Source organism: Varroa jacobsoni, unplaced genomic scaffold (genome assembly GCF_002532875.2).
Source record: "Varroa jacobsoni isolate VJ856 unplaced genomic scaffold, vjacob_1.0 scaffold_831, whole genome shotgun sequence".
NCBI classification, from domain to species: domain Eukaryota; kingdom Metazoa; phylum Arthropoda; class Arachnida; order Mesostigmata; family Varroidae; genus Varroa; species Varroa jacobsoni.
This window is the reverse complement of record NW_019213733.1, coordinates 1-19,224: the sequence shown is the minus strand read 5'-3', so window position 1 is coordinate 19,224 and position 19,224 is coordinate 1. Positions and strand designations below refer to the sequence as shown.

The following is a 19,224-nucleotide window of genomic DNA, read 5'->3' as shown; positions in this document are numbered from 1 at the left end:
GGTACCGAAGCCGTAGCCGTTGCTACTGCGGTCGTGCTACCATATTTCTCTAGCGGCGTATACTTTGCCCCGCGTCCTACCTTGCCCCCACCCCATCCCCTTCAATTAATCGAGCGGGGAAACGCTGGGCATCGTATGCGTGTGCCAGCGTCGCTTCGCGCGTCTTTTGACTGTGAGTGGTGCTAGTAATGCGGACAGCGAATTCGTGTTGTTTACGATTGAAAGGGGCGCTGCGCTGGACGGGTGAACCCTCTTTTTACTAGAAGTCATTTTATTTTTCTTCTTTTTTGACAAGTAAGGCAATGTTCTCTGCGCTAGTTGATTCGTGGCAGACTCACTATTCAGAGAAATGTACGCGTTCATGCACAGCTTCTTCTAGCGGTAACGTTACTATTTGTCCATAAAATATTTAGCCATCAAAGGAGAAAGTCGATAAGTATTGAACAGCTCTGTTGTGACGTTGTACCCCTGAGCGAACTAATGATATAACAATCATGGTCATAGCAATAACATTTGATCAAGAACAAATTCATATATAAGCACAATTCGGATGCGAGTCCGCACGATACGCAAAGGCATGACGTATGCACGTATATCTGTATGGGTCTGTCTAGTCAATCACTCAAGAAAACCGTCTTCACTCGTCGGATAGGCCGAAAATACGCGGATGACCAAATTACTTCTGCGGTTAGCTGAAAGGCCAGCACGACGAGCAACTGCCAAAAGATCCGGGTGCGTTCGCGTCGAAGTCAATCGGCGAGCGGCACTATAAGATACCGCAATGAGGGATGATTCGTGTTCAATTTTCAGTAGTCAAAAGTGTGCTTAAGAAAGCAGCGAGCAATGACGCTAACCCATGAAAGTTAACACGAATATGGAAATTACGGATATTTGGAGAAAATTTCGTCACCTTTGTCGACTTCTTTTCAAAAACAGACAACCTCATCGAAACATTTCTTTTCTCATATAACATAATACAATGGATGACCACACTCTTTAGGCGTATGTTTTTCGTAGCTATTTCAATCTGCAGTCCTGTCCAGGCTGTCTATATGCAATAATAAGCGCCGGTAGACGCGCGCATGTAAACGTTTTTTTAACTAAATGTCAATGTTTTTTTAACTCGGCAGTGCTATTTGTGAAGTGGAACAAGCGGACGAAGTAGAAAGAAGCAAGAGAGGATGGTGCGGTTTTCGTCGCACTTCATACCGTCTTGTATGTATCTTGTCTATATGGGGTGCCGGTCGGATAGAAGGCTTCAGGCAAAGACAAATCGGTCGACCTTACTCAAGGAAAACACAATTCGCATGCTGACCTATACGATACTCAAGGGTGCAACACGCCCTATACTGAACGCGGTACCCACCGTGTAACCGAGAGTAATTGTAGGCTTTGCCGGCGACAGAATAGTTGTAATGATTGATTGGGAAACAGGAAGGAGACAGGCAGTGATGCGAAACGTATGTGCTATCTAAGAACGTCCAACACCAAGAATTACTTAAAGAATGAGGGGAATATTGAGAATCCTTCCGCGGAAGCGCCAAGGCGACCCCACGTTGAAACGGAAGCCCTGCTGAAGACCCGTGGTTCTATTCATACCTCAGCGGCAAATACTATCCACTTATACGATAGAAGAACACGGTAATTTTTTTTTATCAGAAGACCAGGTTAGTAAATCTAGAAACAGTTAACGGTGTAAGCAAACACGGTGTTATCAAATCATTTTCAAGCCTTCGAATACACTTCCAATACTTACTTGTGCTCGTCGGCATTATGTAATGATGGGTGATTTGATGCAGTTTAATGCCTAATATATTGCTCGCAAGAGAATCTCTCGTGCAGGCAAAGTGTACGGATTTAGAGGTCTCATAGAATCGGAATACTTTTACTTGGTCACCCTGTACTAGTCAAAGGGCTCGTAGAAGAGACACAAAGTCTATAGTTAGGCCCGACTAGCAAGGATCAAGCGCCTAAAACTCGCACATCTGTTATTGAGAATTCGATTTTCTCCTGGTGCCATTTCGCTGAAGATGTGTCCGCGATGCTCGATAACCATGGAAGTTTTTACTAGTAAGCCCCTAATATTGATAAATGAAAACGGGGGCATGGAAAACTAGGTTTTAGTGGCGTACTAATTGAACAAATGTTTAATGGGATTATTGTATTTTTGTCCAGAAAGCAGAAAGCATAGATAGAACAAAATTTCCCGCAGAGATGGCCGCGATTCACAGAATGCTTCTGCATATATATATAGTTTTCCGATTTTGAATGTAAATTACATTAAGCTATCATCATTTCAACGGGGTGATGAAATCGAAGACTAACAAACGGAAAAGTTTTAACCTCGCCAGAGATTGAACAGAATGAACAAAGGACCCGATTTTCAAATAATATATACATAGAAAGTCAGTAAACGTTTCGAATTCGATCCGTAGTAAATTTCTATTTTATTTTTGCCACTTTCGCCTATATCTATCCAGTAGCTACCTCCCAAACGCATCGTATTCCTTCGTCTTAATGGTTCTTTTTGAAGTTTGTCTGATATTTTCCTGCAGTAAATTATCTATTGTTACTTCACTAGAGCTGCGTATGCGTATCAGATGGCGCAGGCGGTCAGAATGGCCCGCGCCTATAGCGGCGTGCCACGGCCGACAAAACAGTAGCTAGGAGTGACTTTTAAGCCGATAAGTTAGGACTGAGCTGCGCTTGTAAGCTATGCATCAACAACTACAGAACGAGACAATCTAGTTCGCTTCATTATCAAACAATATATATTTGCCGCGTGTGTGTGATAGAGTCAGGGGGTAACACGAAGCTGCGTGCCGCGTAGCAGATCGTGGGTGAAACGCAGTTCGGCAAAACCATTCCAAATGAATACATACACCCCAAATGTACACCCCATACGAGGTGAGTGGTATGACCCGTAAGTGTCAACGCATAATTGCACGTTTGCAGAATCTGCTATACGAAACAATTATGATGATATTGTGGGTAAAATTCAACGGTTATTTGCTTTGTTTATTCTGCTGCTACAAGCAATAACGGTATTATAGTTATATATATTCTAAACTTTCGCGCACATCTCTGCTGACCGTAATGTTCATCAGCAGTGAAACGCGCGCCTAGCGATCTGATACCTAAGAATATATGGTGGCCATACCTCTAAATGTATTTTAAATGCTAGCGGTTCTTGAACGCAGTTCGTCTGCTATACAATGGATCAGGATACGGCGAAGTTTACAAGCGAGCCACGATGATACCTGCTTTGAATAGAATATAGCTTACATTCTACACGCATATTGTCAAACTACGACAGGCAAATTTCCGGCCAACTATAGTGGAGCTGATAGTAAAATAACTGTGTTATAAATTAGCCAAGGACAAAACTGCTCGCGGTTCACTTTAACGATGTGTCTTGGATGGCTGGCTGGCATCTTGCGTATCATCGACATCAGTGGAAGCAACTAGCTTGATTGTGTACAGCTCGATTCTGGGTCTTGCGGATTATGTACACAGGCTCATGCACACGCGGGTACAGAAACACGTGATTACAGAAACACGTAATTGCAGAAATCTGTCTAGAAGACTACTTAACTAACCTAACTATAATGATACCACTTTGTCGATTAAACCTTATCATCAGACCGCACGTCAAATGTCCACTACTTTAATAATGAGCCTGCGTGTCGTTATATTGTATGCAAGTGTGATGTAAGATGCAATAGTTGATATAAAACCTTATGTATGGCGAGAGCCTATTTTGGCGCACAAACACGTTCGCTGTTTATGCGACCGACTTATGGGACACGTATAGGTCGGTTGGTTTCCAGTTGCTGTACTTACTGGCGGACTCAATTCTAGTAGCGTTTTATTGTGTGCAGATAACCTGTAACGGACTGCTTAGGGTCTAGCAGAAAGTAACTTGTAGATACCTGTACCTTCGCCTTTTTTTGTCCTCTGTCATGGCCTGCTGATGGTCATCTTGACGCTCCTCAACGTGTGAACTTTTGTTGATTGATGTTGGTGTCAAGTCGAAAAGGTGTTTGTGTATGGACGTGGGAGAGGCAATTCGATACTGTAGCCTTCTGTCTTCTGGGTAGGTTACGGTTCATATCCTACGTTCTGTGTAGCTGATATCGATCTGTTAGCGTCTTTGTTGATATTGTTTATCCGTTTCCGCTAAGGGTGTATCTTGGCGTCACTGTGTACCGCAGGGTTGACGATTCGGAATTGATGAGAGTGACTATAATGTTCAAAGCCGGAAACCCGAAATCATCTCTGTGGTTTTACTTTTGCCCCTTTAGGCATAGTTCCTGATTCGATTGCTACTCGTTTCGGTGAGACCAGAGACTGGAACTGCAATGCGATGATGATGATGATAACCATCTTTGATTTTATCTCACTGATGGGTTTGGTATTCACCAAATCGACCACCCGATGTATAAGTTAATCAGCGGATTGTGTCACTGCGAATATTATTTGCATTAAGCAAATGGTTACTACCTTTTTTTATTGTTGACCACGGGATCAACTACCATCTATATTACAATCTCACCATAGTTTAGTTTGGGAACGACTTTTTCCCTGACGTTTGCTGGTCACGATTTGACCTATCCGCTTTATGCGTGCTCGCATCCTTTCGCATCGCTGGACTGAAAACTTGGTCATGTAGCATTCTCCATGGAACAACCAACTGATTCCGCACCACAATACACTACGCAGCTAGTAGGAACCTATTTATCAACAAACATACCTATTTAACTAATAGGACGCTATATATAGTACCGAGGCAAATCCATCCAGCGGTCATAATTAATTGCTGCAGACCAAGTTGAGGCATCATACGAGGGGTACCATGCATGCAAGAGTCAACGACAGCCAAAATGTGCATCAGTGCATCTTTGTTGTTCTGTCAATGTACAATTTAATTTCGGTTGATCCCGATGTCCGCTCGTAACTTCATCTAGATCAAAGTAAGTGGCATCTGGAAGGGCTAATTTCTATGGACGACGCTCGCGTTTTTGCTAACACAAGATAACACACTGACTCATCTATAGTAAAGCTGGCTCCCTTATCTTACGATGGCCTCGAGGACCTATTTTTATCCAGCCATCTCACAGACGAATAAGACTGACACGCATTCTTCATATGGATAAGCATAGGGTACTAATTTTTTCTGTTTTATAAATATTATACTAAGGTCTTTGTCCGATTAAGTATTCCAATTAAGAGTCATTGAACAACGACAGCGAGTGTTGAAGTAACAGTACATTAAGTGATCAATCGAAAAACCGTATCGGGTTGCAGATCCCGCTAATAGACTACTAGTAGGCTGGATAAAATCCTTCAGTCAATGGTCCCCTGCGGCGATCACTGCTGTCCGCGTTACTTGGCTTTCGCTGCGGTTCCTATGACAGCAAATGATACCGTGCATCGCATTCACGACAATTGTGGCTACATGTGTAGGAGTCAACTGGGTGTTCCCATGCGTGATTGATCGGGTCGTCTTCTCTCGCTTGTCCTATTTCTTTTGTTACCATCAGAATATTTTTTTCTCGTGGATCTTCACTATTACGACTAACTTCGTAGCTTTTCCGTTCAACAGGGTGAAGACGAAATCTCCCCAAGGTTACCCGTTTGCGGCGGCTGTTTTTGCAGTAGAAAAAAGGACTTCAATAAGTTGGCGTTTGTCTTTACGTGCACATTAAATTGGCTATCCTCGTTTGCTTCTTGGGTTTGATGAAACACTCTTCAGTTGGACCAGTCCAGGGGGCATTCGTTGAAGAGTCTTTGACGGCTAGCTGGTTATTTCATACCGACTGCCACCGTGTTTTCTCGATGCAATAGTAGGGGAAAGTTGGAAACTGCAAATGCTTCACTGGAGGTCTTTCCATCTCCTAGTCTTGACGCGATGTGTGTCTCACTAGCCGTTCAGCTAGCTTGCTTAAAGTCGACATCATCTTCCTTATTTACCCTACAACCTACGTGAGCTCACAGCCATCGCTGCTGCTCCTGCTTCGTGACCCTCTATAAGTGTCGTGTCCTTAGTGTATCGCGCATGCCTAACATCCAGTAGAAAAAAAGAGCAAACCGAGCAAAAATATCTCAGGAGAGTGCTATTGCCAGGCACGGTCACTACACACTAGGCCCTCTGGTTGCCCCTCTTCCTCTCTAACTGTTCACGGCGACCACCCCATACTGAGACCAATAGAAAGAGACGTCGTCTGTTGCATTGTAGCAAAGGGTGAAATCTATTCGGTCAATGGCGCTAGAATCTAGATTCAAGGTTCCAGAGCTCAGGAAGTCACGCACTCTTACCGAGTGAATCTAGAAGCACTATTCCAATAGCTAGGCCAAACCATCCCGGCTCTTCGTATCTGTAAAGGTACGTCTACTTCCAAGAGCAGGCCAAGCAACCGGACAGCTATGGAACAAGAGCACAAATGAAACTAGGTGGCTAGATGGCTACAACACTTGGGGAAAGTGGTCCCACCTTGTGAAAATGCAAACATTGCATACTATGCTAAAAGGTGCGTTGGGGACCAGGGAGAACTGAAAGAAAGTTTAGCCTTATCCTTGGCCCAGGGTCCGCGGCTAGCAGGATTGAATACGTATGTGGTCGCTGCTTAGAATATACAGTGCACTATTAGGTGGCCTATGGCCTAAACGAAGTAAAACATCTATGTATGTAATACTATGTGTCACAGTTAACGTTCGGCGAACTCTGTTGAACATAGCTGCAATGTTGGAAACTCTGAAAAGAGAAAATCAACCAACCGTCCAAATGCAGAAGAGCAAAAAGAGACACAAAAGCAAAAAACGTGCACGCTAATGAAAATGAAAGTGGAAAGTTGTGATGCATCTCTCACGAATGAAACCGAGTCTACGAGAAACTGCTTTCACGTAAGGCTTTGCGATCATTCTTTTGGTGCCGGAAAGGCGGAGGAGGGACAGATATTTCTATGGCCCACAAACAGACTAACAATGTAGCAAAGAGCTTTGCCTATTCATTTTTATTATGGTTATATAAAAAAAAAAAAAACAGTTTTGGTTTTTACGTTGACGAGCAAAGCTTTTTTTAGGACTTTGACTGTAGTGAGAAGTGCGCAGGAAGAATGTCCGATATGTGTGTTAATGTGTGCTAAAAATGTGTTAGTTTTACAATGAGTTTTACGTTTGGTCATATATTACGCAAAAATATCCAAGTTACGTTAATTGTTTTCAAAATCGTATTTAGCTGTAATGAAAGAACATTTCAAACGTAAAGAGGAACGACAAGTTAACAAAAATCAATTTAAAAAATCTTTGTGTTTATTAAGCAAGCAGAATGGCCCAGTTGAAGAATTTCAACTTGTATACTCTAATTACTTAGGCTGGCATGCTTCTATGACCTGTACGATGTTTTTAGAAGTCGTACGATTATTTCACTCAAATGATATTAAAAATCATCTATTACCTTTAATCACGATTCGTTTGTTCGTAGAAACATAAAGGATTGTCAAATGCTTGTTCGGTCTGACTAATCGTATCGACAAAACATCTTCTGAAAAGTTGTAAAAATAATATAAACATATAACAATAATTACTCTGCCTGTGCTAGCTTAACGTGCCATATCTCTATTTTCCCAGAAATTGCACATCTTAAAAGTGGTCCTACTAAACTAATTTTTAAAAGTGTTCACTATTATTGGCTTCACGAACGACTGGTATGGACGAGATTGCAACATGGGCCGAGATAAAATTAATCGTGCACGAACTGGGGTACTACGAACCATTTTAGTAGGAGACAAAAATCACTATGTCCTATGACGACGACGACGTGTTTACAAACGAACGATCTTCCCACAGGCGGAACAGAGCTGCCCATTTCTGTTAGTATCTGGGGCAATTTACCTCCGATCATTGCATTTGTTAGCTCGTATGCTGACAAGGTTCAAGGCGATTATGAAGCTTGATACGAACCTATACACAGCATGCGAGAGGGGGGGGGAGAGGGAGAGGGAGAGGGAGAGGGAGAGCGAGAGAGAGAGAGAGAGCAGATAGGCCGACAACGTCTGACTTCCCTAACCACATTCTAACAATTGAAAGACGGTTATTATCACTCGTTCTATTGTAGCTTCACGTAGACGACAGGCGGCGTATTACCATTAGATAGATCCGATTATATGATCGCCTCTTTGTGCTTGAAGCATTGAAAAACAATGGGTTGCACACCTTACTGAACTAGTGGACTAGTGTTCAGAGATCTCTTCGTATCTCGCAAATGCATACATACCTTTCTATGGTAGTTTGTTCTTTACAAGTACCCTAGATAACTATAAAGAATCCGATGAGGAAATAGATTAACACAGTGATCGGGCAGACATTCTATACGCAGCATCTTGAATGACGCGTAGATAAAGTTTTCTATATCATCACGGTGCTTCGTTTAGGCGGATCTTGAAAAGCACATTTCAGTTACAATACAGCCTTCACCCATCTCTCAAGGGGCAGACGTAGGTAGGCACATAATAGCTGCCTCGAATTTGTCTCGAAGGTGAACGCTGGATGTTGTTTCATAGTGACGTTCTGTCCTGCATACGCTGTATGCAGTTCGGTGGAGCGCTCATCTTTCGTACCTGAAAAATTTAGACAGGTATCGGTCCTTATTACCAATGTAATAACTGCATTTTGAAAATCGACCGACGATGCTAGACATATTAAGTAGTATCATGCAAAAAATCTCTCCACGAAGATTCCCTGAGGTATTAAGGTGACGTTGGCTTTGTCTGGACTTCACAATATCTTTAACGAACAACACATTGGCCATTGTTTTGTGATCCTCATATATCAATGAAGTTCGGTTCTGTCACACGGTGTGGAACTGCGCCGATCTTTACGCAGGAACATCTTCAATTCATGCTAGGCTGGAGGATTTCCATTTACGGGACCTCATAGCTCATTCGACGAATTTTAAACACGAAACCAACATGATTATATGATAGAACAAATGTATTAAACGCGAGAATAAGAGTATACATTTAGTATTTGAGGCTACTCTTACGCTGATGATAAATCACTACGCGCCTGTTCGTTACTCTACGTTTTTGTCGAACGTAAACCGGTCCTTTAACGCGATTATAAATCGTGGCTGGTTAGGGATTTACTACGGGAGGATTAGCGCGAAAGATCGAATCGATTAGACAAATAGTTATTCCTTTTTTAAATCTATTTTTTTTTTTTTTCATTGAGCTTGTTACCTTCAACTTCGTTCTCATTTGTCATGTTTGAGAATACTGCCACACCATAATTTACAAAGCGGCCACCAGTAGCGTAGATATATTATCAAATAACATGTGTCCAATAGCGCTATAGTGATGGATGATCTACTTCATAAACAGCAAACGGCCTAGACAGTCTATCAGATAGGCCATCTGTGTATATGTAGCGAGCCATATCTGTGCTATCCTTCATCAACGTAAACGGTTACTAGAACCTGCTGGCACGGTACGACATACTACTGAAAGAATGAACATAATAAGCGAACCACTCCTTAACCATCACTCATAATTAAATATAATATTAAATGCGCATGTCGTTTGTGGCGCGGATCAAACCAAGAAATTTTGTACACTGGAGCTCGGTCAATGGATACGTTCGTGTTCGTAAATCAGCGTTACAAACGGCAGATGTCGGTAATTTCGCGCGAAACACAAATTCGAAAACGTTCTCCTTAGCACTTAACGGCATTACTTAGAATGGATTTTCTACCGAACACTCACCTATATTGAAACAGAATTAGTGTGATATGCATTTGCAGAACATATGTACTATGTTTAAGAGTGTTAATTTCCTCTATAAGTGAGGGCTTTACTCGTCATTTCGATATTTAAACTTATAGATCTTTTTTTTTAGCCCTTGATTTAAATATATGGGATGTGCCTCGAGTCATTATGTACTCTCGGATAATAGAAATGCTTGAATAATAATAACAATCATTCCTTTATAATCTATTTAATAGTTACTACCGACTTCGAGTAAACTATGCCACATTAGCATTCAGCTTGTTTTACTGTTTACTAATTCACTTTACTGTTATAACGAGCTTCGTCCTTTTGTTTATTTCTGGTGCTCTCTTGTGTTACGCTCAGGGCCCGATCTGCAAGCCGACTTCGCCCTGCTTCACCGTCATCAGAGTCTTCAACGGATGGAAGCGAATACTTCAAGCCACGATCGCGAACAACCTCGGATTACATCTCGCGCAGTTCGTCGTTCCGGTCACCCGGTCGTGAAAATTCCGACGCAAATAACGTCGGGGGGACGCGCTCGCTCGGCCGATCGAGGTCAGACGCTGCGACGTTTGCCTCGGTACCGCTTAGCCGTTGCTTTAAAAGTCAACCCAACCTTCTACCTCCTATGCAGCCATTTCACACGCTGTGAGTATTTGCTTTTCAAGTATAAACACATTTCACCATGTAGAAACATCTTCATCATAGTACTGCGATTACTTTCTGATATAGCCAATAGTTCGCAGATTTCACCGGTCTCATTGAATGGGCAGAGTGAAGCCGCGTACGCCGCTACGTAAATCTTCAAATTTCTGTTTAAAGATGGAAATGTAATACATATACTGCGATTGAAATCGACAAACGTTCAGCGTAAGCAGAGGTAACAAACACTTGTCCGAATATTTCTATAAGTTACCGCAACTTCTGAAAAACAAGCAGTATTGCATGTTTATTGTTGCCAATTAAAGTTTGCCGTTTATTATAAGTTTCGTTATATCTAGTGTAATTTAACGCAGACAAAAATAGAAAGCGTACCCCGCCAACTGCAATTGGCAAAAGCGCAAAACCATGTTTGTAGTTAGTGCCAAAGTTGTCGCAGCTACAAAACGATTAGCATTTTATGTAAAGGCATAGATTATTACGAAGTATTATATAAAGCGTCTTTGTACGGAAGGATTTTTAAGTGTTTGGGCCAGAATTGAGGAAATTTTGTAATAGGAAAAGTGGACAAATGTCAAATAGAAGGGTTAATAATTGTTCTTTATGATAGTTGGTCTGAAATGGATTCTTCGATTAGCTAGAAAAATGGAGAGTTTCTATCGTGGCTGCATATATAGGAATTAATCGAGTTCCTTTTGAAAAACCTTTTCAGTCAATGCCTATGCGGTAGATTTGCTGTAGACGTTATTGGCTTGCCCAAAAAAATTCAGAAAATATACAATGTTCAAAGTTAACTAAAAATTGACAAAAATCTACTTTTTCACAGAAACTCTTCACATACACTGCTATATATGCTCAGTATTTTTTATCATTTCGACTATATATACCTATACATAGAATATATAGGCAGATAAGTATAAATTTCATCTACATCAAAAAAAAAACCTGTACGAGGAATATAATCGGCAGCATAAAATCTTCTAATAGCCTTTCTAGTTAGGCAAATTCGATATTGTATCTAATATTGACTTTTCCTTGCCAAACTCTCTATGTCAAAACTTTGTCCGTCGTCCCTGCTCGTATGATCGTAGGGAAGATACGGCATTGTTTTTTGATACGTTAGGTTTCCTCGACGCGACCATGTTTACAGCCCTCGTTCAACCTTCACCGGCGACGACTCCGCCGAAGTTCTTTGAGTCACAGTCGTCGCAGGACTCAAACAACAACTCTAACGAGAATCCCAGTGAGGGCGAGTCAGGTAGAAACCTGTTACCTACTAGAAAAAGGAAAATTACACAATTAAAATAGGCTAGCTTAAGTACCTATTTATTTCCATTTCATCAATACCCTTTAAACTTACATTCGCTAAGATGGCCGCTTACTTTACACTTAAACGATTTACGATATGAAGCGACTGGCCAACCGATCAACGGGATAGAAGGGATTAACAGTTACTAACCAGATTGCGGGGCTTGTGCTAAACTTTTGGATGTTAGTCAGCTCCGTAAGATTAAATAAAGCGCTTTGGTAGGGCTACAAACAAACATTTAATTCGTAGGGTATTTTATTTAGATAACGACATCATCATATGCCTTTTCTACGCTAAAATATAAAAACAAAGATTTCATGTTGTATCAAATGAATCCGTAATCTATATACATTACTTACTTTCCACTCCTAGCTGAAATGTTTCTTATATACGTTCGTGCTAGCGATTTTTGACCACATTACGACCAGCAGAGCTTTTCTGGCTGGGCAAATCAAGCCATATATATCTCAGAGAACCGTCCTTCGATGCTACATTGATCACACTAGTACCTTCGCATGTATCATTCCTTTCGCATTGCAGCAGTCCTCAATCAGTGACTATCAACGACGTTATCTGCTAGGGTATACGAGCCTAAACCAGGTTGCAGTCCTTGACTAGAACAATATATAGTGTTTAGTCCCGCCAAAGCTTTAAATTACTAGAATCACTCCCGAGCTGTCCACATACATCTAATCTGTCTGACAAAAGCTAGACGTGAATTCTTGAGTCAATTATTTGTCGCGACTCCGTTGGAAGGACCGTTTTTTTACCTAAATGTATATAGAACCTCTTCTCTATCATTATGTGCTATTCCGTCACCCTACTACCGGCTTTATTACAAGGGCAGTCCGCCTCCTATTCATAGTGTTCGCAGTCATAATGCCAATCGCGTCTAGCGACCATGTATATATAGATGCAAGATCTCCTGCCCTAACCTACGCCATACTGAAATTCTATTTTGATGCCCCCCTCCCCCAGGACGTGGCTTTTCCAGCCATTTCGTCTCCTTCTCGTCAAGCTCCGTTCGATTCTTTATCCTTAGTCGCGCATATTTTGATCATTGTTGTATTCTTCTTTGCACTTCGGACAATATAGCCAGACTCATTTTCCATCTGTATTCCCAAGCTTGAGCCTTCGTTGTCGTTCTATCATTGGTCACAAAGAGGTCCACTGATGTCTAGCTGCATGTTTTGCGAACCTAGCTACTTCGCTTTACGTTATTCCTTTTTCCCTCAAAGTACGGGTTCGCCTGAAGCTACTAATAACATATGTGTGTTATTGAACTGAGCCATTTTCGTTTTTAGCCCGTTTCTCGGTTTTATCCGCCCCGAACTCTACGAGGCAATCCATTGCTTACTCGTTGACCTATAGGTTTGTCTTTCCGTCTGCGTAAAATTTGCAGAAGATGAATTTCGGAATCACCTGGCTTCTGCGCTTCCGCCCGTTGGTACTATTCGAGCCGGCCTGTCTAGCCACGACCTCGTCGAGCACGCTGGTGGAGTGATACATGAAACATCGATCGTCGAAAAGAATGCCCGCGTCATCAAATGGCTGTACAATTGCCGAAAGTCGATGCAACAGAGTGTGGTACTCTGAACCTCGCTCCTCGTCCGCGAGCTGCTCCGTTCGTTGGACGAAAGCCGCTCTTTGGAGCACCAGGCGATTGCGACGGTTCAGGCTGCACAAGCTGCAAAAGTGCTACCGATGACCAGTGCGGCCATGCATCAATTCGTACGGGCGGCAAGGATCTGGTCGCAGCTCACGAATTCGCCTCTAGTTCCGCGCGGCTATACGATAAACCAAATCGAACGACACAATGAATAAGAAAAACGTGTGTAGCCCGCTGCTGCTCTCGGGGATGCCAAAGAAACACGAAAAAAGTAGAAAAAGTAAAAGACAAAAACATCACGACGTCAACATAATAGCGAACAAGTCACAGATAGACGATTGACGCGCCGACGAGTTACTAATGTACGCCGTAACCTATGTGCTTATTACGAAACTACAATCGCTTGAAAACGTGGGTATGCTTAAATACGTTTATGCGAGATTGACTAAATGAGCGGAATTCAGAAGAAGGTACAGAAAAGTCATAGGTTATTAAGCTGGTTGTTGTCTGAGAATTGCTCTTTTGACATCTCGGCTGGCACTAAGGTTTGATTAAAGAGAAACAGAGGGTGAAGTAAATATACTTCGAGGGAGACCAAAGTACTCGCTGATGAAATACTGAAAGCCTTTGGAACGATGGATGATAATACATTCGTGTATAAACTACAGCTAACAAAAACGTATCCTCGGTCGCAAAGCTATGCAAAGCGAGGGCAAACACCACCACGAACGTTTACACGATTTCACCCATAGTTAGCGTCTAGTAAAGCATTGTAACAAAGTAATAATAATTATCAATTACTATCAGAGTCACAGCCGTAACAGAACATATGGGACTGAAATTTGGTGCCATATTCAATATACGGATATATATCAGGACCGATTCCACCAAACAGGACAACTTCAATAAGTGAACCCCAGACTACCTTAAAGCAAGCAACAAATCCTTACTGGCAACTAGAAACAACGTTTTATACATGACCACGATTGGTCTGCATGAGAACATATAGAGGTCACATAAACGTTTCGACTCACTAAAACCGTTTTTACGCAAGCAATCGATGTCGTTAAAAGGAATGATAATGAAAATGTTGTCGCGCGTCAAAAATCGTTCAGCTGTCAACGTCGATCTTTCAGATACAGGACAAATCGGGAAATATTTGAGACGGGATCCTAGCATTCAAGTGTCTCTTACGTACGGGAGACGTAAAACGGTTAAAAGAGATGCAGTATCAACAATGATAAACTGATCAACAATGTGTATGTTGTAGATAGAAGGGTCTAGCGCATAGCGATGCGTAGAATGCTCAATACACCGACCATTACTATTACATGACCCATGTTACTAGTGCTATAAATCTCTGATTATTAGAAAATAGTTTGGTAATGGTAATATAGCGAAAAAAGACATGGATAGCGTTGAGAGAAAGGGGAGACGCCAATCACTGAACGACCCCACTTGAGCATGGTAACACTTCTACCCATGACAGCAACCTTTATTCATATAACCCCTATAGATAGAAAACGCAGAGGCAGGTAATGGCCGATGCCAGTTTCGTTAACCGGAATCGGTTACAGATAGAAGCAATAATCGGAGCGCTACGAGGACGTCTCGCACTCGTCCCATGTCCAGGATCGGCTTTCTGTACATAAACTACACTGTTCTCCCTCTGCCACTCTAAGCACTTTGTTAGGACACTGACTATTTGTTGCGTAATAGTTTTGATGCGAGGCGAAGGTGTGTGAGCCTGGCAACGGTCAGTCAGTGCGAGGGGTGGCATGCGGTAACCTAAGGCTTGCACGACATGAAACAAACATGAGATGAGGAAAACTATACGGCTACACAACTACGTGTGTCGTTACATTTAAAATGAATAATCGACTGAACAAATTCATCGTTTTTCATTTAGTAAATCATTATTTTTACGCCGATCTACCCTAATGATGTCATTGGTGATAACAGTACTTAATCAATAGGTACCTTTAGCATCGCAGCGCAGGCCACATGTGATACCCGACGATTGAGGACGTTTGATTGAGACACTCCGGGTCCAGACGATATGAAGAGAGAAAGCAATACGAACACGGACGGATGGTAAAAGTTGACCAAGCTGTAGATACAGATGTAGAAACGGGGGCAAGAGAAATCATGAAGAGATGCTTAGGTAATCGTATACGATACACTGTAGATGCTACTTATAATATATTATTAACTGATTATTACTGTTATGCTAACGAAGACGAATATGGGAGAACGATAACAATGGGATTTCATGACGAAGTTGAGGTTGAAAAGGGCGCGGAGGTAACTTTTTCAGAGAAGACGCATCGCTATAGATTTGAACTCTTCGAGGTTACCATGAGACCGAAATGTCATCTGTCCTAACGATATGAACTGATATTGACGATGAACATATCCGCCATTACCTTTCAAAATTAACCCTTGGAACAATGAGTCACCGCCTCTGCCCATCGATGCGGTTCGGCATTATCGCTACTAAAATATGTATGTACAACCGTTGAAAAACGTACCCGCCAAAAATCATGAACGATTTCGTACGTAGATTCCCCTAAAGTTCTCTCTAAGAAATATCTTAGAAAAATGTGTATGTGAACGCGCAAATACGATATCGTGTATTATAAATTACGTCTTTATCAATAAGTAGGTAATTTCATGCAGGTAGAATCAATTTCAAACTAATTGTATACTAAAAATTGAACAAGAATAGAGCATAGGATCGATGCCTGGCGAATCCGTATGAGTGGTTTCACTCAGTGCAGCACACTGTAGCGTAAATGCACAGAAGGCATTTCGATATCAGACGGCATAGCCGTCTCAGCGCAGGCCTCTGATTTTATCAGAGTACGTCGTTCCATATTCGTCGAAAGTAGGCAAACTCAGCAGGGGACGTCGAGTACGATAACATAATTGGAGGGCAAATGACGCAACAGTCCCCCAGGAGAATCTAGGTTTGCCCACTAGACATTTAATACTCCTTATAATAGACAAAAGTCACTCATTGGGTTCGAGCAGTGCTACCCAAATAGCAATCGAAAAGACACAAACCAAGCAATGAACTGTGAAGGTCCACTGCGAGATGCATTCCCTTAGTTTCGTTACGATCACTATTACTGTATACGTGCTGATACATACTAAGAACAATGATTGCTATACACATTCGACGGACACGGAAATACACAGTATGTATAACGTTTTTCTACGGTTTCTGTATATGTAAAAGTGAACAAGATGGCAGAACTAGTTTCACACAGTCCTCCCGATACGGCATAACTAATGAGAATAGGATTGAGTGTGAAAGCTAACAAATGGATACGGTGAAATATAAAGAGATAATTGTTCGTAAAAAAAAAAAAACAAAGCAATGAAAATAAAGAATGCGTGAGTGTATGATTGTTTATAAGGGTCCGAGCGACACACCCGAGGCGATAGCGTGCCCGCTGTGAATCACAGAGATAAACAGTAACGTTGTTCCGAAGTAAAGATGCAACTGCCACCCAAACAGATCATTGTCACCTCTGACGCATTGCAGGCTAGATAGATACATGAGACGTATCAGTTAGTGGTGAAGCCCCGGGGAAAGTCGCAGTCACGGATTGAATCATAGAACAATAACAAAAAATAAGTTGATTGACAAGAAATAATAACATTCTGACGAGTCAATGCTCAAACACAACGATAACGGGTATCAGCTGCTATAACAACTGACGCATGACACCGGTTACCTATGTCGACGAAATATAGCGAAAATTAGAAGTGAACTGCGAACGAAACGGAGAAAACGTCAAAGAAAAAACAATAATTGCCGGCTTTCTATAGCACTAGTCATCGCATTAATGATAATATAATTATTACGATCATATAATAAACTAACGTATAAACTATATAATAACACCACAATATTGTATTTTATTTTGTTATACGAGACACTGTTTTGAGAAGTTAGAAGTTGATACGCAGTTTGCGAAGTAAATTCTTACTTGCTGACAATAGGCTTGCTTCATTAGCACGTAATAATGATAAGGACAATGTTCTATGGGCTCGATAATTGTATATGGGCATTTCTCTAATGTAGGTATCAGTTGTACTTTCTTTATAAGCCTTTAGCGAGGCTACTGATGCCGAAAGGCTTCGACATCAGCAAAAGATGAAAAAAAAAGCTTGAAAAATTTACATTGTAATCCCTTCCTTTAGAATTGCAGACAGGGTCTTGACCTATAGCACTCAGATTATACCTTATCAAATATTCGACAAACAGAAACGTGCGGACGCGATTAAGCCATAATCGTGGACACGTATTGATCTATTAAGTTCATCCCTATTTCCACCAGGACTATTTTCTATTCATAATGCAAAAAAGGTCGTCCAGCCTGTACTGTCGCTCGTATCCAAGCTGACGTTATCATAAAGTTTTCCTAACTCCACATGGCATCCCTGCTCATAGGTACTGGTTTGGTAGTTGGAAACGATTTCTATTTCAGCACTAAAGCTAACCATACAACTCTTTATTCTTTATCGTGCCTGCAAAAGCATCGCATGCGCCCATGCTTTGCGTGCGCTTCGTACACCGGCGTGCACATTTCGTGTGTATAATAAATAAATAAGAATAAAATCGTGTTAGCTGCGCCCCTGAAAACAATAGAATTGTTGACGTCGCCCCCGTTACAGGTAGAATATAGACAAAGCGCTATTTTAGAGCCTAACGCGTCCTTGCCAATCGTATCTTAGGTCGTACGCAAGCCATACCATGAGCAGGTACAAGTGATCAGTTCAGAGTATCTTGCCAAAAGATGTAGAACGTACGGCTTTGCCATGCCCTGCGCTATTGTATTCAGTTGTCATAATAGATCTCATGACTAGTTGATAAGTAGAATGTTGAGTTTTACGGACACGTCTAGTAGCATCGGCCCCCTCACCTAGATTTTGTACGTCCTTCAACGCGGCCTCAACAAGCACGCTCCAAATTCGCGGCGAGAGAATTCTTCTTTCTGAATCTAGAAGTTGAAAAAACACGTGCACACGTCGAAGGTTTCGCTACTACACAAACAGTTTACCCGTATACCTGCTTTGCCCTGAATGTTTGTTTTCTTTATGCAGAACCTTTGTTTAGCTAGAGAATCGAATAGCGCTTGAATCCCTTTCCCTGAGAAATAGCGGGCCTTGATTTTAGGTTCAATAAGTGTAGTGTCCTGCTGTTTACTGTTACAGTTGTTCTTGGCACTTCTTTACGGTTTGTTTGTCTCATCTGTCAATTCTTCAGGTCTGACACAGTCGTTAGGTGGAACACGTACCCCACTCCTCTCGTAGGACAGATGGTCCTCCCAGACTAGTTTCTTACTAGAATAAGCCTCTCTTGTGTTTGCTGAGTTCGAATATGCCGGTTCCCTACAGTAAATATGTAGGTTTTTTGGTTCATTACCGTTGTTATTATGCCGAATGGGGTCAGATAATCCTGGCCTAACGCATACCGCATTACGCTACCAACAGGGTGACGTTAAACCCAGAGGAAGTGTCATGGTTCGATTTTTTTTCTACTAACCGTTGTCACTGTGATCGAGAAGGTAACTGAAACACTGGGCGTTGTCTAAACAACAAATAGACTTTATGATCTCATCATTATTAATTAATAAATTAATAATTATAATAATATTAATAAGAGGTAATGATGGATACAGGCAAAAGAGAAATATTCTTTGTACTTAATACGATTTTTTTCACGTCGATCAGACTTTTGACTATATGACATATGTTGCATAACTCAACCCATATAGGTTTTGCCATTTTTCTCTATCTACGGATCACTACGCCCTATGCATAAAGATGATTGCTCTTTAGAAATATATATTATTTAATAAATATAC

At 41.6% G+C, this 19,224-nt stretch overlaps 1 protein-coding gene and 1 long non-coding RNA gene across 4 annotated transcripts in view; one reads left to right on the top strand and one right to left on the bottom strand.

Annotated features, from left to right (window-relative positions):
- Positions 1–17,263, top strand: part of LOC111264196 (uncharacterized) — a 149,833-nt gene extending 132,570 nt beyond the window's left edge. For all 3 annotated transcript variants that reach the window (XM_022839877.2, XM_022839878.2, XM_022839879.2), the window contains 3 exons: positions 10,131–10,415; positions 11,519–11,685; positions 13,139–17,263. In XM_022839877.2, coding sequence (XP_022695612.1) covers positions 10,131–10,415; positions 11,519–11,685; positions 13,139–13,332 — 646 coding nt within the window. In that variant the 3' untranslated portion in view covers positions 13,333–17,263. The remainder of the gene's footprint in view (positions 1–10,130; positions 10,416–11,518; positions 11,686–13,138) is intronic.
- On the bottom strand, positions 7,290–9,007 carry LOC111264198 (uncharacterized). Its single transcript, XR_002682741.2, has 2 exons — positions 7,773–9,007; positions 7,290–7,543 (listed from the first exon to the last, which is right to left on the bottom strand). It is a non-coding gene; the product is annotated as an uncharacterized LOC111264198 (long non-coding RNA).
- Positions 17,264–19,224: the final 1,961 nt, after the last annotated feature.